The sequence below is a fragment of the Mustela lutreola genome, chromosome 1, assembly GCF_030435805.1.
Source record: "Mustela lutreola isolate mMusLut2 chromosome 1, mMusLut2.pri, whole genome shotgun sequence".
Classification (NCBI taxonomy): Eukaryota; Metazoa; Chordata; class Mammalia; order Carnivora; family Mustelidae; genus Mustela; species Mustela lutreola.
The window spans coordinates 4,741,596-4,766,501 of NC_081290.1; the positions used below are offsets into that span (position 1 = coordinate 4,741,596).

The 24,906-nt window shown below is 46.9% G+C and overlaps 1 protein-coding gene and 1 long non-coding RNA gene across 6 annotated transcripts in view; one reads left to right on the plus strand and one right to left on the minus strand.

Moving 5' to 3' along the window:
• FRAS1 (Fraser extracellular matrix complex subunit 1) overlaps positions 1–19,760 on the minus strand; it is a 409,111-nt gene extending 389,351 nt beyond the window's left edge. For 3 of the 4 annotated variants that reach the window (XM_059156621.1, XM_059156705.1, XM_059156534.1), the window contains exons 1-2: positions 19,580–19,759; positions 12,535–12,566 (exon numbers count right to left, since the gene is read on the minus strand). In XM_059156621.1, coding sequence (XP_059012604.1) covers positions 12,535–12,566; positions 19,580–19,655 — 108 coding nt within the window. In that variant the 5' untranslated portion in view covers positions 19,656–19,759. Of the gene's footprint in view, positions 1–12,534; positions 12,567–19,579 lie in introns of all 4 variants that reach the window. The other variant, XM_059156780.1, reaches the window with a different exon arrangement.
• On the plus strand, positions 18,603–24,643 carry LOC131820969 (uncharacterized). 2 transcript variants are annotated; one of them, XR_009349826.1, is made up of 3 exons: positions 18,603–18,939; positions 19,093–19,184; positions 23,022–24,643. It is a non-coding gene; the product is annotated as an uncharacterized LOC131820969 (long non-coding RNA). The 2 variants fall into 2 exon arrangements; XR_009349825.1 differs by lacking the exon at positions 18,603–18,939 and having other exon boundaries at positions 19,008–19,184.
• The last annotated feature ends 263 nt before the right edge of the window (positions 24,644–24,906 follow it).

A 24,906-nucleotide genomic window follows, 5' to 3' on the forward strand; every position in this document is an offset into this window, starting at 1 on the left:
TCCACTAAAGTGGTAACCAAAGTAGTCATTAACATGAGTTTTTCTCCTTTTCATATGCTCTTGAGTTACCTTATTCCCACAAAATCTTCCTCTCTTCTCCTCCTAAATCCTCAAACTATTAAGAATCTTTTCTAGTTCATGTTTTTTCAAGAGGTCCTTCTGTTCCTTAAAGTATCTCACCATACTTGATCTCTCTTCTAAAACACATTTTTTTAAAAACCATTTTATTTTTATTATTGAAGTGTAGTTGATAGACGTTACATCAAAAAACACATTTTAATTATAGAAATTGATCAATCTGATAACATTCTAAAGGCAAACAAAAAGATAATAAGTTTCTGTTGTCCAGCATGGGAGAAAACCTATACTCTTGAAAATCTGGGGTAGGATATATAAAATAACAAGGTTTCCATTAAAAAAAAAATTAATTGCAAAAAATGCACTTTATCCTAATACTATCTGGAACGTAATTTAATCTTTGCAAATTATAAAGAAGAAATGAGAAAGCCAATTAGATTAAAGGGGAAGGAAAACAATCACACCACCACCTCGGGGGCATCATCATGAACATTGATATTAAAGGGATTAATGCCTATTAATAGGGAGTTCGACTTGACATATCGCCAGATAAAGCCATTTTGCTGAACTAATGAGGAACCTAACAGTACTAACAGCACTGACTCATTGCCGGAATACGGTGCAGACAGATCTTTCTTTGTCAGCGATGATGATCAGTTACGTGAAGTCCCTCGCGTCCTCTCCAAAGCCCGACCGAGCAACAGGAGGACCCTGGTGAGAATGAGAAGAGGGAGGAACACACAGAGGAAGGGGCCGTGATATCTCACTTCCAACAACACCTAATCAGTTTGTAGTGACAACAGTTACAATTTGAGAACAAATGATTTCCGTTTCAAAGGGTCCCGACTGCCTACAGAATGGAACTCTTCCTCACCCTCTGTGACCCCGAGCGTAAAAGTCCTTGCTCTGTTTCTTCCCTTCACTTCCCACACGTCAGTCAAACTGGACTCCCTGTGCCCCAGGCTCTTCCTCATACGGACCCTCTACCCTAAGAGCTTTTCCCTCATCTCTTCCTGTTCTAAACTGACCCCCATTGGAAGGCTAAGATCAAAAGTGGTTTCCACCAGGAATAACAATATTCTCAACAGCGAGCAGGTGCTTTCTACTGACTATGTCCCAGCTACGTCCACGTACTATCTCTTTTACCTTTGCAGCAGCTCCTCTTACATGAACGAAACTATTATCCCCGTTTAACCGCTGAGGCCAGTAGCTTCTCAAAGGTCGAACAGCCCCGATGAGCTCAGACTGAAACTCCGAACTCCGAATCCAGAGCTCCTCCCCTCAACCACGGGGCTGGGCTCCTGCACGGACACCTGCCCCAAGTGCTGCGAATTGAGTTCGCTCTTTGACGGTAGGTATGGGAGAGAATGATCATAGCTACACTCCCTGAAAGTCCTATTTGTTCTGGTTTAAACAATTCAAGAATGCCTAGGCTCAGGTAACAAGCCCCCAGGAAGGTCAGTTCCTGTGCTGGTTACATCAGCAGATCAATAGCCCAACGCCTGGAGGAACCAAACTTCCTACCCTCGTCCTCCATCAACCTGTGCCTGTCGGCTGGCTGGACGAGTGGCGGCCGCACCTCCCGGCTCTGCACCGTCACCTGCCAAGTGCCAAAGACTAGTTTTTAAATCTCCCACTACTGGAGGATTCTTTCTCCTGAGGCTTCCTTCTTGTGAAGGGATTGCAACATACAACTCTAATGCTTTCTTATCCTTGGGAAAGTGGCATGATTTCTCTAACTGGTAATTTTTTTAAAAGATTTTATTTATTTTAGAGAGAGAGAGAGAGAGAGAGAGAACGAGAGGGAGCTCGATGTGGGACTCGATCCCGGGACTCCAGGATCACGACTTAAGCCGAAGGCAGTTGCTTAACCAACGGAGCCACCCAGGCTCCCCTCTAACTGGTCCATTTAAAAGAGGAGTAAGCGAGCGTGCTTAACTTGGTTTTGGCTCTCTTCCTCTTCTAGGGAGCCAACCTTTCAGCCAAAAGCATATACGTTTTTCTCTGTTTCTCCCAACAGTAATTCTTACCTGAGCAGCCTTCCTACGTGGGAAAGCTGCTTCAATAAAATCTGCCTGTGAAGGCGTAAGCCTGTTGGAATCCGGGGGTTCAGAATCAGTGAGCCCATTTGGTCCAGAAAAATCAAAGTCACATCCGCCACCTCAGCCTCACTGATTAAACAATAAAAAGGTGATGTTTTTATGTCTATATTTATTATTTGTTCATTTCTCAACTAGTCGAGAACTTGAGGGGAGAGAGGAGCTCTCTGTGAGGTTCTTTCAAGCACCAGAAGCTTAGCAGGCTTCCATGCAGATCTCGTTGGCTACAATTAGGCCATGAACTCACTCCGAAACCAATCCTGGCCGGGGACTACATACTTCCTAAGTCGCTTACACCCAGGATTTACACTAGTCTTGTGGGGACGGGGTGGCGACTGGGGAAAAAATGGGATTTTTGCCAATAGGGAAAAGAGAAAAGGGGCTAGGAAGCCAGCAACCTAGCATCCGCTACTACATGACCTGGGGGCAGAACGCGTGTCTTCCAGCCCATGGAAGCTGACCAGCAAATATCTGGAACCCAGTGGGATCACTCCTAGTACATCTACCGATGCGGTTAAGAGAGGAAGAGGTTTCTTCTGCCGCTAATTTCAGGTTAGGGATCCTTCTGTTTCTGCTCCCTCATCTCTTAGACCGACTTCCTTCTGGATGACAGGGAAATTCAGTGTAGTCAGAGAACCAAAGAGTAAGTACCTGTTTCTGTTAATAATTTTCTCTTGCTTGCGCTTACAGAGTCATTTCAGGAATGTGAGGTATCAGGAACTAGAGAATCTGCTCTCCAGGGTAGACACCCTCCTCTCCCAACCCCTCCCCCACCATTCAATTTCCCTTTGGAAGAAAGGAATGACATAAATTTAATAAATGACTAATCTTGGGAGCTGTCAGGAAAGAACTCACCGGTCATGGCCCCAACTCAAGGGTCTCCTGGGCAGAACAATGGACTTTCTTCTGTGAAAGCTTTTCCTTTCCTCCTCCCTTTCATTTAGTTTATAAACTCTGGGAGCCTAAGAAATCATCGCTAAAAAAGAACTTTGCTGGCATACCAGAGGCGATGCACTTACTTTACATAAAACTGCTCAGATTTTTACAAAATTATCTTGTGCCGCTTTTCTATTTAAGTGTCCCTTCCTCTCCCAGAAGCAAAATGCCATCCATATGAAATTTTTAAAGCCAACTTTTCTTTAGACATTTGCCATTCAAATACCAAAAAAATAAGCTGGCTTAACTCATGATTGTCATTTGATATTTATATGGATTCTTTTCCTTAGTAAGCAGAGGGTTTTAAAAAGTAAGCAAACGATGACAAGATAATACCATAAGGTGTCACAAATGAGTGACAGCCCTTTCCTAGGGGACATGTACATGTGCACACATAAATGTTCTGTATTAAATAAACATGTATATGTATACATTTCATAGTTATAAACAAATGGAGAAAGAAAATCAAAATGAGGTATTAGGTTATAAGGTAATTTAGAGCAAAAATAATAAAAAAAAAAAAAGTGTGGCGAGTGTACGCTCTGTCCAGAAAATTGAGATATATGATCACATCTAGCATAGTTTGAACAAATTAATATGGCTTCTAAGCTCAGCTGCATCTTCTATATTCAAAACAAAGCATAAGAAATGTGTCTGTTAATTTAAAACATCTGTTCCTACCACAAGAATGTGAATAAGACTGAAAATGCATATGGATTATTCATCAATAAAAGTACAAAGCCTCTTATATTATTCCTCTCACACAATATTTTAGGAAGATAGAAATTCCCAGATAGGAAACTAGCATATCTGATTACAATGGACAGTTTATAAAAACCCATCAAGGCAAAAGAATCATCTGAGACACCGAGAGTCCAAGGCTCACCACCTAGCACCCAAGGGTTCAAAATCTCTCCTTTTCCTAAAGAAATGTATAGGGAGAAAGCCCTCACTTGGGCCCTGGGGTCAGGAGGTTTTCTCACCCTAACAGCCTCCTTAAGCAGAAATGCACAGCTCCCACCTTCAATCCATACAAGTAAGACCCCAAACTGGAAGTCATCCAGACAGAGCCAACACTTATTTCTGGTGCTGACTGCCCTGTCTTGACTTGAATATCTCTAGTTAAAGGAAATTCATTGCTGCTCCCAGCACAGTGATGATGTGCTACCACTTTTCTGCAAAAAACATCAAGTTTTTATCCCAGAAGAAGTACATTTTAATACGACTAGCTTTCCTACTTAAAAACCTATAATTTAGTATTTAAAAATAAATGAAGATGGACCAGAGGCACTTAAAAATGTTGAATTCTTGTGGTTTGTCTTGTTAAGCTATAATAAAAAAACAACAGTATCCTACAATACCCAATAGTACTCTTACGGGAAATTAAGGAATGGCTGCTTTTATTGCTTCCCTTCTGAGTGGATCCACCAGAGGCCAAGCATTCCCCCGATGGCTACAAAGTTCAGAATGTTTAATAGTAGCCACTGGCCAAGAGTCACTACAGGTTTAGGGGGACTTTGAGCACTTAATAGGAGAAGCTTCCAAATTTTCTTCCTTTCTCTTCTCCACAGTCTCTCGAGCATGTTGGTAAATACCAGCCCAAGTGAAAGTCTGAGGCACGTTCATGTCTGTAGGGCTCTGCGTCTTGCATTACAGTCACAAAGAAAAGAAAGTGATGTTGGAGCACACTAGCATTAAAGAGCGACTAGCGGTGAAGAGCTTGAATTGTCTTCCTTTATCCTTCGTAGCCTTAATAAACAAGGCCTACAGATCAGACCCAAAGTTCTTGATGTTTCTCTGCCCTAGTGTAAACAGCGGGTAACGTTCCTAGTGTATCCAACTTTGACAAAACTCCAAAAATATTTCATGAAAATTTTACTGGACACAAGTCAAAAACCTCAATGAGATACTATCTCATATCTGTGAAGACAGCTATTATCAAAAAGACAAGATAACAAGTGTTGACAAGGATGTGGGAAAAAGGGACCCCTTGTGGCACCGTTGGTGAGAATATAAATTGATACAATCAGTATGGAGCTTCCTCAAAAAATATAAAATAGAACTACCTTATGAATAATAATAACTTTAATAAAAAGAACTACCTGATGATCCCGCAATCCTGTTTCTACATATATAGCCAAGGAAATGAAATCAGGATCTTGAAGAGATATCTTTACTCCTATGTTCATTTCAGCATCGTTCATAACAGCCAACATATAGAAACAACCTACACAGCCATCAACCGGTGAACCAATAAAGAAAAGGTGGCGTATATATCCCAAAAAACACTATTTCGCCTTAAGTCGGTAGGAAATCCTGCCATTTGCAACACCCTGGGTGGGTCTGGAGAACATTACGCTGAGCGAAGTGAGTCAGATGCAGAAAGACAAGTACCGCACAACCTCATTTATATACTGAATCCAAACTAGTCACACTCAGAGAGCAGAGGGCAGAAAGGTAGCACCCAGGGGCTGGGGCAATTGTGCAAGTTAAGCAAAAAGAACAAATTCTGGAGATCTAATGTTTACAACAATATGACTATAGCGGATAATACTGTATTGCATATTTGAAGTTTGCCAGGAGGATAGATACATAGATATATGTCTTTCTATATATCTATATATATTTTCGTATCAAGTTTTTATTTAAATAACAATTAGTGAACCTATTGTGTAGTACTGGCTTCAGGTATAGAATTTAGTGATTCATCATTTACATATCACACCCAGTGCTCATGCTAGGAAGGTAGTAGATAGTAAGTGTTCTTGCCACCACCAAGAAAGAAAGAAAATGGTAATTAAGTGAGGTGATAGGTAAGTTAATAGTGTGATTGTGGTGATTTTTTTCACAATATATACATATATCCTATCATTAAATAGTACATCTGAAATACATACATTTTTCATTTGTCAATTATATTTCAACAAAGCTGAAAAGCTTCTGCACAGCAAAGGAAACAGTCAAAAAAACAAAAAGCAACCCATGGAATGGGAGAAGATATTTGCAAATGACAGTACAGACAAAAGGTTGATATCCAGGATCTATAATGAACTCCTCAAACTCAACACACACGAAACAGGCAAACATATCAAAAAATGGGCAGAAGATATGAACAGACACTTCTCCAATCAAGACATACAAATGGCTATCAGACACATGAAAAAATGTTCATCATCACTAGCCCTCAGGGAGATTCAAATTAAAACCACATTGAGATACCACCTTACACCAGTTAGAATGGCCAAAATTAACAAAACAGGAAACAACATGTGTTGGAGAGGATGTGGAGAAAGGGGAACCCTCTTACACTGTTGGTGGGAATGCAAGTTGGTGCAGCCTCTTTGGAGAACAGTATGGAGATTCCTCAAGAAATTAAAAATAGAACTTCCCTATGACCCTGCAATTTCACTCCTGGGTATTTACCCCAAAGATACAGATGTTGTGAAAAGAAGGGTCATCTGTACCCCAATGTTCATAGCAGCAATGGTCACAGTCGCCAAACTATGGAAAGAACCAAGATGCCCTTCAACGGATGAATGGATAAGGAAGATGTGGTCCGTATACACTATGGAGTATGATGCCTCCATCAGAAAGGACGAATACCCAACTTTTGTAGCAACATGGACGGGACTGGAAGAGATTATGCTGAGTTAAATAAGTCAAGCAGAGAGAGTCAATTATCATATGGTCTCACTTATTTGTGGAGCATAACAAATAGCATGAAAACAGATTTTTAATGGAATACGTAAGACAGATGGCAAGCAAGGGCTCAACTGTAACTCCCCTTTCCTTTCAAGAAAGCATATCAAGCAAAACGAGGAAAGTAGTATTGTCACTAAGATGACCTTAAAACTGTTCAAATTAAATAAACAAAGAACAACCTCCATCACTATAACAAATTCCTTGTGACATTCTTCACAACTGCTAACAACACTATAGTGAAGCTTCACCTGGAGTGAGAAGGACACACGAGACTGTAATTCAAACTTAAGTACTACAGGATATTGAGAATTTGAAAGCCCTAGAGCTGCATGGTAGAATACAGTAGTCACAAGCCATATGAAGCTATTTATATTTTTATTTTTTTAATTAATTTGCATTAAGAAAAAATTTAAGTTTAGTCCCCCAGTGCCACCAGCCACACTTGAAGTACTCCATAACTACATGTGGTTCATGGCCGCCATATTGGATAGTGTATCTGCGGAACATTTCCCGCAGCACAGAAACTTCTACTGGATGGCACTCAGCTAAGGAATGTCGGAGAGGACCTAACGCTCTCGTTTTTAAATTTAGAAACTGAAAGCTCATTTCATTCACGTCACTTACCCCATGCCACATAGCTAGTAATTACAGAGCCAGGACACAACCAAGACAACTAGACTCTATCACTCAGTCGTTTCCACTCTGACATTTTTTGTCACCTAGATGATATGAGTGCTAGTTTCTTGCCAACTGCAGGTCTGGGTTCTTTCGCAAGCACGCTCTCAGTTAATCCTCCCATCAACCCTATGAGAATTATAATCCTCATTATATAGAAGATGAAATTAGACTCAGCTATATAAAATATAATACTTGAGGCCACACAGCAGGTATGTGGCAGTATCAGGATTCAAACTCCAAAGCCTAGATCTTTCTACCGTGCCATATGATATAGTAGTGAAGCAAACACTCCACATTTTTAATGATCCCTGAATTTATTTTCTTTCTTTCAAATGTGTTAAAATTTAGTGTCTCATAATTTACTTTGTCAGCATTTGTGAGCAAAAGCATTCCAAGTTGGAAAATGTCAACACTTAACATTTTTGATCTGCGGAAGAGGAATAGCTTTGTGCAACTCTTCCAATCACAAACGTTTATGGCAACGGTAACAGCAGTTAACCTTCACCGCATGTTGTAGGTCACAAGCACAGAGCTAAGTGCTTCATGTGATCTCCTCTCGCTTTTATGACCACCTTGGGAAGTAAATAGTTCATCTCCATTCTACAGATGTAAAAACTGAGGTTAAGAGTCCAGCGATCTACCTCTAGGGAAAAACCTAATAAAGGAGAATTATTTACTTGTGGTGACACCAAAAGAAAGCTACATTATTTTTATTCAATATAGTGAAAATATTGAAATGAAAAATTTATTTTTCTCCTCACACTCAAGGCCCCTGTCACAGTTAGACACGTGTGAACTAGGTTGTTGCCTCCTTACAGACTCTTGATTTGACATGGTCATGCTCTTTCACCAGGGCTGACTTTAGAGAAAGTCCTGAGAGCACAGGGGTATAAGGGTACTGTGGGCTAAGAAACAGAACCCAAACTAGATTTTTCAGTGTCTCTCAAGCTATAGGACCCTCCTGGGTATTCTGACTCCCTTCTGTTCATTTTTGGCCTCAGGAATGGGGAAAAAAAAGAGGAAAGCAGGAAAGAGAGTGTTAAAGAGAAGAGAGAGACAGCGGAATCAGGACAAAACTGAGAGATGGCTACACAGGGCTTCGGAGACCAAATCACAAGTCCACACAGCTGTCAAAGTTGGGACACAACACGTTGTCGGGTGTGTGCATGTGCATGTGTGTGTGCGCGTGCGTGCATGTGTGTGCAAAATACAGCATACACAGATTGTTAAGATCGAACGACCGCCTCCAAATATTTCCTGGATCATGCGATAGATCTAGTACACACCAGGGTAGGAGAGCCTTAGCTACATGGGCAGGGGTCAGCTAGGGACAGCTGGCTCTGCAGGAGGTCAGGACCGAGACTGGCAGAGACAGCTGCATGGCAGGTGCGGCACGGAGGGGGCAGGCGTGTAGAGGTGACGGTGAAATAGGCCAGTTGTGTTCAGAGACAATAGGAAGACCGGCTCGGCTGAGAGAACCAGGTTTGAACGCTCTCCCTCTCACACTGACCACCTGTATAATTTCTGGACAAGTGACAAGAGCCTCAGTTTCCTTATCTGTAAAGACAACACCTACTTCCTGGGACTGTCGACACAGTAGGTGCTTAATAATGGCTCCCTTCCTCTTGTTGTTCTTCTTGGTTGGTAAAGAGATTTTGTGGTGGTGGAAAAGCCCATGGCAGGCCTGGCACCTGGGTGTCCCCCCACATTATCTGCTTTGCTCTACAAAAACCCCCCAGGAGAGGCTTTATTTACACCCCCCTCACACAGGACGTCTAAGTTCATGGAACTGGCTCTAGGTCACAAAGCCGGTCGGCAGCGGAGGAAGAAGGATCCAAACGCGGTCTGCCGGTAGCAAGCATCACGAAAGTTCCACCGCACCTGACAGCCACCCCCGCCCCCCCCCCGCCACCCCCGCCGGCGGCAAGGGATGAGACCGGAGAAGCATCACGGGGAGAATCCTCACAAGACGGACTGAGAGTGAGTGGCGAGCAGCCGGGACCCAGATCCACGTCCTCATGAGCTACATCGATTTTATGGAATTCTTCTGGGTGAAGCTGATGCTTTGCTATTTCCAAACGGACCCACTCTCTGCTTCTGGTCACTCGCCTGAGAAATGGATTAAATTCAAGAACTTCGCATCCCCTGCCCCAGCTTTCTCACCTAGGCTACGGAGAATTTGGACTACGTGATCTCAGAAGTCACTTCCAGCTCTGAACTGTGTGTGGGTAGAATTTGGGATCAGAACAGGGACATCCCACCACCACCCTCAGAGCCAAGCCCCCACCCCGCCCCCCATGAAGCCTCTTACCCCACAGAAACCCTCTCACCTAAAGGGTGGTTTAATCAGAAAATTCCAGAATAGTGTCTAAATGTTCTCAAATTCTCTATTTTAATTCAAAATACAAAAACATACATTCATTCGATTTCATTCGATGCCCTTCTCCAAGACCAGATCAGATGCAGAGAGAACAGCAATTAATGACACACACAATTAACTATGTCCACAATGCATCATCTACGATTTCAGTTTGAAAACCCTTAAAATGGAAAAAAAAAATTGCAAATAAATCCAATTGCAGAATCTCCCTGGATGTCTGTGTTTTCCCCAATCTTTTATAGTTGTTTCCCTTACACTTAATTTGACAGCAAATTTTTAGTGACTCACCTCTGCGGAGTCTTTTTAAAGTATTCGCCATAGTTTCCTTAGAAACAAGAACATTACTTCTTTTCACATTCACATTTCGGCAGTTTAATTAAACTATAAGTCAGATTTTGTCGTCCCTCTGCAGCAGCTCCTCCAGGGGCGAAACACCTTCCGGAGAGGACAAGCTCAAGTGCAGACAGGGCTCCTGCCAGCCTCTCTGACCTCGCCCTGCCCCGGACCTTGACCGCAGCCGCTGACTGACCTCCGTGAACCTCCTCAAATGGCCAGGCAAGCTCCCGCTTCGGGCTTTACCGTGGCTCTTCCCCTTCTGTGGAATTCTAGTTCCCTGGACATCCAGGCTGACTAGCATTGACAATGGCCACTTTTAGGTCTTTGCTCAAATGTCACCTTCTCGGGGAGGCCGACCCTATCGCCCATTAGCAGGAGCCACTCCCCTCCTCTAGGCGGCGTCCCTGTCTCCCCGCCCCCACCGTCTTCCTCCCTAACGCTCGCCTCACATTCTCTCTATTTTACTCAGTAGAATTCACGCTTCATGAGGGCAAGGATTTTGTCTGTTTGTTACTGGTGCGTTCCCAGTGCCCAGAATTCCACAGCTGTTACTCCGTAAGCTTTCTTCTTGTAATCAATGTATTGTCTTTCGGACTGAATTGCAGAATTACAATAGTAAGTACATCGGGCTGGAGGAGGTTTGGGAACACACACGGCTGAGTCTCGGTAAGCAAAGAAGTCAACTGGTGGGCAAGAGGAGTGCCCTGGGGCACTGTCGCACAGCCTACAAGCCCCACAAGCCCCGAGCAGCCACAGTCCCCGGAGGAGCCAGGGCACGAACCGAGGACAGCAAGGTCACCGATTAAGTGCAAACTTAATCACACAGTCTCTCCTTGAACCGGACGCCATTGGCCTCTCCGAGCCGTTGATGCTTTCGTGTTCAGATGCACAACAGCGCAGAGCAACATCAAACACAGAAAACAGGCTGGCTGGCCACTGTCCTTCAGATACAGGGGAACAATGGAAGGAACACAGGTTGGCTTGTTCTGGTCGATCCCTTAATGGTGGTTTTACCTTTAGCAAATCCCTTAAAATCTCTCTTATCCTCGGCTCTTCATTAAAAGGGGGAGAGTATAAAATAATACATGGTCTGCTTATTTCCCTCATCTACTGTGTCAGCTAGATGAATAGCTATGAAAATATATTTAAGAATTGGGGCACTGCATACAGTAAGCCATTCTCCTTGTGTTCACATGGATAGCGGACTTGACTCTAACATCTACTACAGTTCCCGAAAACTGGTGATGTATTTTATAACACTTTGAATTTTAAATGATTCCGAAAACGTATTAAAGAAGAAACACAAGGAAAAGTAGGCTTTGAAGGGCACGGAGTGAGAAAGTAAAGGAAAATCGCCTTCTCCTGAGTCTTTAATGGAAAATTAGGAGAGAAAAAAAAACATAAATCTCCAGAGCAGGAGCTATAGTACATCAAGTTCAGAATCGAGAATATTACTGTGAACATCTACAATTACCCAGACTGTTGGACAGTTCAGATACTTCTCCTCTATCTGACGGCCACAAGGATGATCCAAGACGACTTGTTAGTATCACACACGTCAGTAGCAGGTTGTGATGTAAATGACCAAACCCTCCCCGACCATTTCAGTCCTGTTTTTAGTATAGCATTTATAAAACCAAAATAAAAAAGTGGCGAAGAATGACTTGCCACACCATTTGTTAGAGTTGATGAAGTGTAGACCGTCTTTTCAATAAGGCTCTAACACACGGCTATGCACCACAGTACATTATTAATGAAAAGAAACACATGAGACTTGCATCAGCTTTTCCCCCAAGTCATGAGGACATTAAATTCAAAATCAACTCTACCCTACATGGCAAAAGTTCAGAGATAAAATGTTAAGTTGCTTGTTATTTACAAAAACTTAAAGTCGTAACTCAAAGCCACAGTCAGGAATCCTCCACATCGTACTCCATTCCATGCTTGTACTTTGGGCGGGGCTCAAAGAAAGCAGCAAATGCAACGGGAAGATACACAAAGCTGTGCCCCAGTTCGTATCTGACAGGGGAATGGGATCTCATTTTCTTTCTGATCCAAAGAACACAAAGGACAGCCATGAAATGGAAATTGTGTTGGGTGCTTGAGCTTCTTCTCCAATACCTGAGTATTCAAATGGAACTAATTCACTCTGGAAAAGGTATTAAGTAATTGAGCATGATTGTGCCAAAATGAGGGATAATCCTCAAACTGTGAGGAAAAGTAAACACATTTTTACAATGATAGGGTCACCTCAGTCACTCAGCAACCCCAATCCAGCATTTTACATTCGAAAGAAATAAAGCAAATATAGGAAGGATAACCTACCGCCAACAAGGAACCCTGATAGACACAAGCACCTGTAGGGAAAAACAAAACAAGAATTAAAAGGAATGCAAAACAGACCAGCAGGCACTGCCCCAGCAGACTTGGGCTAAAACCCCATCTACATGCATCACAGTCTGCAAATTGTGCTTTTTCCAAAATCTGAAAAGCTCGAACATTCTGCCCCTTCGGAAAATAACCCCGTACAACACAAAAACACTTCTTGGACACGCACGAGGGAAAGCATCATTAAAACTTACTATTTGAATTTTAAAATAAATGTATTTATAATGGCATGCTGTGTGTGCAGTGTGTATTTTTCTATGTGATAAATCAGCAAAGCCTCCCTCATCCAGTTCTGATTTACTTATCCCGGCTTCGCTGCCACTCTTTGTTTACACAAATCCTCCATTCCGACCCAAGAGGCCAACTTGGGATCCGGCGGTCAGACTTTCATATCTCCATCCCTTTGCTCATTTTTTTTTTTTTCCTGCAGGAGACACCCTGGGTCTATTCAAGTTCCTTAAATTTGATCCCATCTCCTTCGTGAATTTTCCAGCCCCACAGCTTTATGTCCTTTCCCCTTCGCCTTCATAGCACTCCGAGCCTACATCATCCATTCCTTCTCGGAAACTTCCTTGCAACACTGTTGCTAAGCCTGTGAAACTGTTGCGTCTACCCCACTACCGCATCTACACAGTCGCTTGGCAGAGGGACTGCTTCTCCTTCTTTGGCTTCCCTAACTCTTCACCCAGTAGGCAGCCGCTGAGGTATCTGGGTGATTATCTATTTCTCGCCTTTCACACAATATGTTCCTCGTCAGGGATGTTACATTTAACAGAGAGACGTGCAGACTGTAGTTACTTGGAAAGAACTCTTCTCTTGGGCTCTTGAACTCCAATACCCTTTTCACCTTCTTTTCACTCAGTATTTCTAATAGACTGGTTATGAATTGATACATCTTTACATTTTCCATTCAGTAAGCATCAAATAAAAAACAACAGAAATTTCTTAGAAATGGAAAAGAAGGTTAAATGTGAATGGAACGCCTATAGTTTCTGAATCATAAAATGAATCTTTTCAAGTGTTATATCTGAAAACAATGTAAAAGTGCAATCTTAATTTTAAAAAACAAATTCATTTTCAACCAATCTTTGAACAACACAACAGGTGTTTTGTGTGGTTTTTTTTTTTTTTTTTTTTTGCTTGTTTTGTTTTTACCTAGAAACATGTGGGTAGTGTGCTAGCAGCTACTCTCTCTGAAACTGAACCTACAAAACAGATTGGAATAGCATACACAAACCACAGTGGAAACACATCCTGACAACAGGCCACACTTGGTGTCCAAAAAGGGAAGGACACATTTTACTATAGTGCTTCGTTTCCAACAGATCATTCGTGAAGTCTTAAAAATAATAACTTCTTGGGAAGGGACCGGTCTGCCTCATCCACCAATAATGGAATCAGGAACAATCTTCAAAGAAATGAGATGACTATTTACACTTGTGATCTGAATCAAAGATCTCTATGAGCAAATTTATTGGAATGACTTTGGTGCCCTTGACATTCAAACAAGAATAACTTGAGATAAAACCTTGGGAGAAAATTTCTCTTCATTCACACATGTCTCTGAGAAATACTTAGTATTCCAGTCTATGGTATGTCATAAGGGAAATATGTATGTATATATAAATGTATATAATAATCATATATGATACACATGTATATACATAAAATAGTCATATAAAGATCAATTGATATATATTGACAAAATTCCATTTCTACATTGAAGAAATATCCAACTACCCACATCAAAACCCATCCCAGGGGAGTGGGACAGATGTTATAAACCCACGGGAACGTGAGAACAAGGAAGCAACACCGAGCGTGGTACCACCCTGGGCTAGGCCGAGCCTCTGCAAGAGGCTCCAGTCAAAACGGCGTGCAACTGCGGAGAGAGCCCATCATTAGCAGAAGGAAAGCACTCAATCTGCGTCGCTCTATGATGTACAATTCCAAAAGAAATAAGCTTTGCCTTCTAAGGGCTTTCCTAAAATGGAACAGCTCTACCGGGAAGGCAGCTGCACGAATGTCTCCACTCACACGGCTTCCGAAACCTCGCTTCTCCTCCCTCGAGAAAACAGAGCATTCCGGCGTGAGGCCCAGCGCCCTCGGACATGCATCTCCCCCCAGCGCCGGCCGCCGTCCTCCAAAGCAGGCGGGTTTCTCCCGCGCAGGGCACGCCCCAGGCCCAGTGGCCCGCGCAGCTAGGAGGTCATGGCAGGGGGGCTGGGGGCAGCTTCTGGGTCTGCACTAGAGCAGAGGCCTTTTCTCCAAGTGACCCACTCCCACAACATGGAAACAAAGTTCCTCTCCGCACTCATGGCTTTTTTCTAAAGGCGGACAGCTCTATGAGAGGTCGAGATTGATGCCTTTACTTGCGCTTCCAAGGAAACTCCAGCTCAAGGTGAATTCTGACAGAGGGGGAGGGTCTGGGAAGAGAAAGCGGGCTTCTTCAAGACAAAATTGGAAAAATAAAAGACAACAGAAACTAGAAGCCTCTAACCCAAGAACTTCACCGGTTTTAAGGTGCAGAATACAACTGAGATACTGCGTAATTTAAATTCCAGCTCAATGTGAAAAAAAGTGCAGTAAGTTTTGCAGGGGTGAAGGGGTCCCATCCAGCGGGGAGAAGGAAGCGGGGGTCCTCAGCTCTCCCTGCTAGTGGCTGATCGCAGTCTCGCGGGCCACACAGGCCAAAGGTTACTTCCTATTCATTAAACTAAGTGTCTATTTTAAAGCCCCTTTTCACATTCTCACATGCTCCTTTAGGAGATACTTGGATGAAATCTCAAGTTTTCAGAGAAAATGTGAACTCTAATTTGCACGAGTTCTCAATTCCAGAAACTCTTCACTACAGAAATCATACCTGGTAAACGGAGTCAATTAGAGAAGTTAAATCCAAGAGCCGCAAAACATCAGCTGGAGTGGGACATGTGGCCAGAGATACAAAGGGGTTGGGAGAGCGCGGTACCGCAAAAGTATGACTCATCGTGAACAAACAGCCACGAGTTAGCATTTAAATGTTCACGCTTCATGTTGTGTTCTAATTCAGCATATGGTGTCTACACCATGGAAGAGTTAAAATAGAATCATTTTCTGGATGGACAGGACAGCTCATGTCCGGATTATTGTAAACCAGGATTCAGATCAATTAACAGAGCTGTTACAATGAAAACGGGCCAAGTGATTCTGAACTACTCTGGGGTCCGGCACACAGCCGCGACGTCACCATGTGGCGTTCTCCTCCCTTCCCCTGAGCCACGTGGGGGAGGGTACTTAGGACTACTTGTGTCCGAGCGAAATTGAGGGATATTGCCGCTTGAGCCCATAACCATGAATACAGATGGCTCTGGTGTCACTGAACAATGTATGCAGGATCTAATCCCCAGAGGAGAGCAGAAATGGAAATAGCCTGTGACAATACACTTCTTCATTTTCACTAGCAGGAAGTTACAAAAGCCCAAAGTGCAAGTGTTCAATATTGGGAAGCCCACCAAGGACCCGTGTTTACATCCCCCTACTTCTACTTTACTGATATTAACAGTTACTGGGTGTGCAGACTTTTTCAGGGCAGGTAGTATGTGGTCCGCCTACCAGACATAACCACACACATAAGCGCTCAATAAAGACTTGTGGAGTGGAAGAAGAGAGAGGCTATTTCCCCAGCCAATGTCTTCTCTTTACTCACCTTGGCTTTTCAAGATTAAATCTTACACAGAAGGAACTCTCCAGCCAAGAGTAGAACCAAATATGCTGATCCACCCATAAATAAAACACACTGTCTATCAAATGATCTTTTCCAACGTATTCTGTTATCGGCATTCATTTCTAGGAAAAGTCTGGAAGACTGTGGGATTGACTAAGCTGCATGAGGACTTACAGGACACAGACTAGAACTCAATTCTCTCAACCTCCAGTTTAATAATCTTTTTCTATCTCCAAGTCCCTACCTAGTGTGACTTCACAGGATTTCCACAGGTGAACACAATTCAGAAACTGCTTCTCCAGAAAATGTCATGGCAAAGCTGATCTGATTTAGAAACCAGTCACATTTGCTAGAAGTTTCCCTGTGCTTCTTGATTTCATTAAGTTGTCAAATCATAGCGGCTTGTCATCTCGGCAGTATAAGACAGTATAAAAGAACACTGCCAATGATTTGCTTGTAAAAATTCATTTTTCTTTTAATAACGGACATAAAGCTCAGAACCAGAAAGTTGCAACTGACCACAGATTGGGCAGCAAATGTTGATCTTTTTTTCCCTGTGCTGGATGATTAGCAAAAGCATCTTACAGCTATCCCCTCGCCAGCCGACTTCGACATTTGGCAAACGACAGAACCACAGGCCAGAGAAGTTAGGTGGTTCATTCAAGGTCATACGGCAGTTTGTCATCGAGGCCAGCGTAAGCTTAATTCAGAAGACTGATTAGGCAGTGCTCCTTCACATGACGAGTATTTTCTTAGCGCCTAGTGTGTCCTCACAGGTGACGTGGAGATGTAAGAATAATTAGGAGCCATCCTGTACCCTCAGTGAGCACACAGCTACCTGAGGAAGACGGAAACTGCACCTTTATCGATGTAATTGTAGAATTCTTCACTGGTGTTCTAGAAGCATGTATGAGATGCTCTCTGAGCACTAAGAAGGAAACACAAATTCTGCCATGGCTCGGTGAGCAAAAGTATCAAAGTGTATGTCACACCATGAGAAGCACACATGTAAATGCTTCTTTTCCAATTTCAAAAATCATTGCCAAGACTAATTTTTTAAAAAGCTTGAGGGAATCTGTAAGATCCTTCAGCTTTCCAGCCTTGACTTCAGTGCCCTTATTTTGAAGAGAAAAAGAAAATCTTGACAGAACCAAATCAAAGTTCTCATCAGGTGACAGCGGTTTTTTTTTTTTGTTGTTTGTTTGTTTTTTTTTTTTTTTTTTTTTTTGCTATGGGCCTGATATCACTTACTTAATTAAATTAAGTTAAATTAAATTAAGTGAGATAATGTATGTAAAGTGCTTGGCATAGTAGGAGCCAAATAAGATGTGCTCATAAATGTTCGCACTCACTCACTCATTACTAGACAAGGACCATTCCAAGCTAGATGGAAACTCTCAGACATCTATCGGTTCAATTTGTGAAATGATTCTACAATGCCCTGAAGGTGGGAAGAAACCCTAAGAAGCAAAGTTTCCGAAGAATCTTTGGAGGAATAGCGCCCCTGGTGTCCTGCCCTCCTCCCCTACCAAAAGAATGTGCAAGTTCTTTAACTTTGCCCATTGTACCAACCAGTCTTCCGAAGAGCGAACCCTGCAGGCTCTTACTAATAATGGCTTCTGTGATTTCAAGAGATTTGGTTCTGAAAAACTCCATCATTCAGTTGCCCCCTGCTGAGCTCTCTGCGAGAGAAAGCACGTTTTCTGCGTTGCTGGGATGATTCTAAATAAGAAACGGCCACCACCAAGCGAAAACATGTTTCTAAGTCTCAAAATCAGAGTCGGGTGGCCTGAGTTCACTCTCGCATCTGATGTATCATTACGATTAAGCCCTGTAAGTTTTATTGTTTCCAGTATGCGCGCGCGCGCACTCATACAATACACACAGACTTCCACAGGGCAGGACCCCTTTGGAGAAGGCTGCACAGGCCCCGGACGCGCTTCTGGGGAACGAACCTGACCCACCTGCCGGGAGAGGGCGGGCGGGCGGAACCTTTACCCCGTCAATCCCGGCACTCGGCGCGGACTTCGAGGCCAGGCCGCTTTCCCCAGGGAAACTAGCGCGGAAAAGGCAGCTGCTCTGAAGGCTGGAGGTCGACGCCAAGGCAGGGCTTTGTCCTCTGCCTGGCCTCCCGCCGCCCCCAGCCCCGCGCCCCTGCTCTGCACCTTCAAGCCGCCCCCACCCCGCCGCAGGGAGAAGGCGCCGCGCCCCGCCCCGCCCCGCCCCGCCCCGCCGCGCCGCGGCGCTGATTTGCGGCGGAGCAGGTGAACCCCTCGCCCGCAGCTGCATGAATAATGAACCGAGTCGGGAGGGGACGCCGAGGCCCAGCGCGGTGGATTCGGCCTCTTCCCCCCGGCCCGCCGGCTCCCTTCCCCCTCTCCAACGCGCGCGGAAGGACTTGGCCGACTCCTCGGAGCAGGTGGAGGCTCCCCGCGCCGCGCTTGCCGGGGCCCGTCCTCCGCTGGCCACCGCGCCCCCGCCCCAAACTCTTAGTTCACTCGTGGATTCGTGTGTCCGTGCGACCCCAGACTGCTTTTGCAATCATGGCGACAATTCCCTCCGACTCCTTTCTCTCCCCCAGCTCGGGGTTTTACTCGCAGGCGGGAGCCCTGGAGGAGACCCGGGAGTAGGAGGGCGAAGTAAGAGAACGAAGCTAAACTCCTATTAATCACTTCCCCCCCGAAGGAAGCAGGCTCGTGCCTGTCGGTCGCGCAGAGGCGCCTCTCCAGGCGTGTGTCCGCGCCCCGAGCGCACTCAGCCACCCGGTCACACAATCTCCCTGGACTTCACAGGGACACTGCCCGGGGCGAGCAGGAAGGGAGCGTGGCGAGGGGTTTGAGGCGCCGGATTTTACGTCTCCCAGGAGCGGGGTCTTTTCAGCCAAGTAAGAGCCGCCGTTCGCTCCTCGCCGACGCTTCACGTAGTTGCTTCCGTTGGGAGCAGCGGGAAGTGGGGAAAGAGAACCCAACCTCGGGGCCGCCGCGACGGACCCCCCACCCGAATGCACTCGGGGCCGGGAGGGGGGCGGGAGGGACCAGCTTGCGACCGGAATGCAGAACAATCGGGAGCCGGAGCCGCCGAAAGAGCCACTCGGAGCTGCACTCCCTCCCGGCCACCCCCGACCCCGACCCCGACCCCAACCCCAAACCCCCAAAACTTCCACCCGACCCACAGTGCCGTAAACCCGCTTGGCTTTTTCAACAGCAGGACCAGGATCTCTCTCGCTCTCTCTTACACACACACACACACGGTGGCGGGGAGGGGGCACCGCGCTCTCACCTTCGGAACGAAGAGGCAGTGCTGCAAATCCCGCCAGGGCGAGGGCCACCCCGAGCCACACCTCGCAGGCACCCATAGCCGCTTCGCCGCCCGCACTGCCGGGGCGCAGCCTTCAGCATCCGAGGAGCCGCTGTCGCCGGGAACGCGGGCTCCGGCGCGCTCGGAGAGCGGCGGCGCGCGGGCGGCTGCCTCCGGGGAAACGCAGCGCCGGCCGGGCCCGGGGGACACTCTCCGGCAGCTCCGGGGCGCCGGGCCGGGCGGGGGATTCGGTCCACGCGCAGCGGGCGTGCAGGGCGCGCCGCTCCCCGGAGAAGCAGGTCCCCGACGTGGGCTGAGCTCGGGGGGACCGAAGAGGCGGCCGAGCGCGGTCTCCGCGGCGGACTCTCCGGAAAGTTCCCGTCGCCGCCGACCCGACCTCCCCGCGCGGAGACCCGACCGCTGGGCTCCCGGGTGCCGCCGCGCAGACGCCCGCGCACGTCGGTCGGGAGCGGCTTTTCAAAGTTCGCGTGACACCCCGTGGGCGCCGCGTCGGCAGAGGGGGTCGCCAGGGGCCGCGACGACCCGCCCGCCCCGCGGCTGCGCCCCGGCTCGGCGGCCGCTCGCGGGAAACTTTGCGCGGCGCCGCGGCGGCTCCCGGACTCGGCGGCGCCGCCTCGGGCTGCTCGCGAGCCTCCGCGGCGAGAACGGGGGCGGCGCGGGGGGCGCTGCTGCCACGGTCTCGCCTCCGCCCGCGCCCGGCGAGGAGGGCTGCGGGGGCGCGGCGGGCTCCCGGCGGGCTCCCCGCCGACCGCCGCCGCACGCGTGCCCGGGGCCGGGGCCGGGCCGCAGGGCTGAGCCGGGATCGCGGGCGCAGGCGGAGCCGAAAATGTAAATGCGCGGAGGACGGGGCCGGAGGGGCTGGCGGATCCCGCACTCCCGGCCGCGCGCGGAGAGCTCGGGTGCGCACCAGCCCGGCGCCGCCGGCTCCCGGCGTTTAAAGCTCACAGGCTCCGCCTCCCCGGCCTCCCGCGCCGCCCGCCCCGCTCCTGGCGCGGCGTGAACAGGGACCCAGAGCCTCGGAGCTTTGGCAAAGATTCCAGAGAGTCACGTGGGGAAGGGGCGACTCGGGGAGGGCGCCGCGAGGGGAGGCCGGGCGAGCAACCCGATCCCCTCCTTCGTGCTGCGGAGCTCAGGCTGCCTTTGTCTGGGGCGGGATCCGAAGCGGCCACACCGGGGAGGCGGGGGGGGGGGGGGGGGGAGGGGAGGGGCGGGGGGGAGGGGGCGGGGGTGCGGCCCCTGCTTGTTCGGGCACCGCCCGGAGCCCCACGAACCGGGTCCTCACCTCTCGCTTCCGCAGGGATCCGGGGGCACTGACACCCACAGTCAAGGGCCCTGGCGCCCTCCTCCGCCCCGCGCCGCGCCACCCCTGCAGGACTGAGTGCGTGGGGCGGACCCGATCCGGCTTGCTCGCTCCGGGACGCTCCTGCCGTCCCCCCATGGGTTCTCCCGGCAGCCTGGGAGGACCCTGGCGGGTCTGTCCTAGGCGGGCCCTCCCGCCGCGAACGCAGCTTCAGCCTCCCAGAGCCGGGCTGTCCGCGGACAGCGCGGTCCCGCGCGGTGGCCCCAGCCGCGCCCCCAAATGCCGGCGATGGGAACTAAATGTCTGGGCCAGGCCGACTGGGGCGCGCACTTGCAGGGTGGAGGCCTTGATTCTGGTCCGGACCGAGTGACGGCAGCAATTTTTATGTTGTCAAATGAAAAGAGCGGGTCTAGGGTTCATCCTTTTACACGATGAGAATGGTTGCACCCGAGACACCCTGACCGGGTTCTGACCCACCCAGCGAGGAGACGTCCGGGCTCCGTGAGCTGCCCAGAGACCGATGGAAGGGGACACTGTCCAAGCAGCTGACCCCGAGCTGTGAAACGGTGGGGGTCCCACTTGTGTTCAGTCCTTACAACACCCTAAAACTGGGCGGACGCTTTTCAGCATCGCTCAGTGGGTCGGCCCCGGCCGACTCCTGTATGCACCACGATTTTAGCCAGAGCAGAAACGGGAACCCCTAACAACCTGGCACTGATTTTTGAGTATTTAGAGGAACCAGGGTTTACCGCTCCCCGTCAGTCTCTCCCTGTGATGCTCTCTGGAACAGGGTCTGTGTATCATCTCTGTATCCCAAACACATAGTAGTAGATGCTCATTAAACGTTTGTCGAAAGAACCTACTGGGTAAAACAGTGCCTGAAAGCAGTGGCCACATCAGGTGCAGCTGGGCGACGTGACCTCCCCTCCCTGGAAAAGGATCCCCTCTCCTTTTCTATTTACTAAGTTGACATTTTCTCCATCTCATATCGTGCTATGAAAACTCAGCTTCCAACACACTCTGGCTCCCAGGTTACCACTGTTAATCCACTCCTTATAGAAATGTTGTAGCCGCCACTGACTGGAAGTAACTTAGACAATTTGTTCTCTCAAGAATTGGTTTGATTTGATTTTTAAAAACCATACAATCATGGCACTCAAAGAAGTTTCAGTAAGACATCTGCTATACTTGTGCTAAATGCAAATGTGCTACTTTTTAAAAAGGAAAGGAAATGAAGGAAGGAGAGGAAGTGGGGGGAGAACAGCATTTCCATGTTACCCCAAATTTATCATATGCTGTCTTTATATATAACCCCCCACACCCCCTCTCCCACCAACCCTGCACAGGGGCCCACCCCTGCCTACACACTTCATCCTGCCTCAGCCCTGACTGGGTAGAAGGTGAGCGGCCCAGAGCCCCCACTGCAACATGATCAAATGGTTGAAAGGGTCAAACAATCAGTAATATTAGCACCTTCCACGGTGGCTTAAACTGAGATGTCAGGAGAATAATTTTTTTTAAGATTTCATTTCTTTATTTGATGGAGACAGAAAGAGAGCCCAAGGAGGGGGAGTGGCAGGCAGAGGGAGAGGGAGAAGCAAACTCCCCACTGAGTAGGGAGCCTCATGCAGGGCTCTATCCCAGAACCCTAGGATCCTGACCTGAGCTGAAGGCAGACACTTAACTGCTTAATGGACTGAGCCACCAGGAGCCCCAGGAAGATAATTATATTAGCATAACCTATTACATCATGATGGAAATTTAGTGGGCATTTTTATGGAGATGTAGCTAATGATAACTAGGTTATCTCTGTTTTAACTTAACCTCATTCCAACAACCAGGCTTTCTGTGACAAGGAGTTGGCATGTCACTAGCCAGAGAGTTGGGTCTGTATCTTCAGTCGTCTTCACTGACATGTCGAGATTCCACAACTTCTCTTAATATGTCCCACGGTATCTCCTTGGGTTGTCCCTGCTATCACTAGTGACCTTGCCCTGACCCGGGTGCTGCCCCGTTTGGGGAAACACCAGCAAAAACAAAAGTAATAGCCAGCACGTGTGAAAGTAACCACCAGAGCCTAACAGTGCACACTTTCCCTCTTAGTCCTCTGGCAACCCTGGGTGACGGGCACCATTATTGTCTGCAGTGACTGGAGAAATACTGATGTTCAGAGAGTGATCATTCTGAAGTCAGACGGTCATAAACGGCAACGCACATTAGAGCAAGCAGCGCCGGCTGCAGAGACCAGCGAACCCCCAAACCGCAGGGTCGAAAAACCGCAGGAGATGACTTTCCGCTGACATCCAGCCCCTGGGACTCCGTCTCGCTGCTCCGGCGGGACGCAACACGTTGCAGGCAGCCTCGGCACAGGCCCGACAAAGCGATAAAGGAGGAATGACGATCCCTAAAGGCCTTAGCCCTTCCTCGCAGAGCCCAGTGGCAAGAATGAGTCACGGGCCCCAGCCTAACCGCAAAAGAGGTCGGACCCCTGGGGGAAAACGGGGGTATTGAGTGAGCACTAACGGGACTGCTCCATCCCAAAGCCTCAGCTCGCAACTTTCTCAAGACAGCTTTTGTTCGGGTTTGTCCGTTTAGGCACGTGAGGATAGTTAATAGTTTTTCTCCTTTTTCTGCTTCAAATAGTTACACCAAAAAGAACACTCAGGTAACACCCAAGTATACACTGATGGGCTCTGCTTTCACCTAGCCTCTTCACAGGCTCAACCACAGCAAACACAGACAAACATTTCTCTCTGCTTAACAGAATTCTTCTGATGAAAAGAAAGTCATAATTTATAGGCTTTCTTGTAACATGGATTGTTTTTTTTTTCTCCCACTGAACAATATAGTTAAGCCACAGTGTTCTAAGCCAAATCATATTGGTCTATCTCATTCTTGTTAAGAGCTGCTTGGGTTTATAGTATATGGACAGGTCTTTACATTTTTGGCCTACCCTCTGTTGAAGAACATTTACGTTGTTCCCAGTTTTTTGCTGTTATAAATAATATGGCACTAAATGTCCTTATAAAAGTCCTTTGTGCACTTACACAATTATCGCCTTGGGATAAATTTTGGAGGTGAAGGTGTTGGGTCAAAGGGATGCATATTTTTCATTTTGATACCTATCATTTAATCTTTGTAAATCTCAAACGGCAAAATGGCATTTTGCTTAACACTACTTATTAGCTATGTCACCTCAGGCATCTTACCCTCCTTGAACCTCAGATTCCTTGCCTAGGAGATGGACATTATAATAAAAGTCCGTTACTCTAAGTCCTCCCAGGACTTTTATTTGCATAAAATAAAATAAAATTGCTTAGCACCATATCTGACACATGGTAGCCACTTAACAGGTGTTAACCAAGTGAAATATAGGTATTTTTAAAATCTCATTTTATTTGCTCATTAGTAAAGTAAAGCAATTTTTTCTTATATTTATTGTATTTCTTGGTATGTGTCTGAATGACCTCTTTGTATTTCTCTGTTAGTTGGGTTTTTTATTCTGTGTAGAACTGTAAGAGTTCTTCATATATTCAGTATATTAATCCTCTTCTGTGAATTTAGGTATTGCTTTAGAGAACGGGAATGTCTATTCACCATTTATTTTTGTGGGAAATGATGGTTTCCCCAGCAGTATCACTAGAAGGATATGGAAGACCTACTCCCCTCCCAAAAAAGGGGCTTCGTACCTAGGATTTTTTTCCTGGAATAAACAAAAATCCCAAGTTTTTGTTTTGTTTTGTTTTGTTGGCTTTTTTTTTTGATTGTTTGTTTCCTTCTTCCACATTTGGGACAGCCGGCAGACCTTCTACACTGGTTCAGTTATAGCGGCTGTGGGAAGCTGGGGTCCCTGCATCGCTGTTGTCAAATATTTTTCATATCAGCCCTGTGCCCATCACAACAGCACAGCAGAAAGCCAAGCATCAGAGGTCACTGAAAATGCCAAATGGCCACAGCAGCCAAGAGGAAAATGGGTCATCTCAGCACA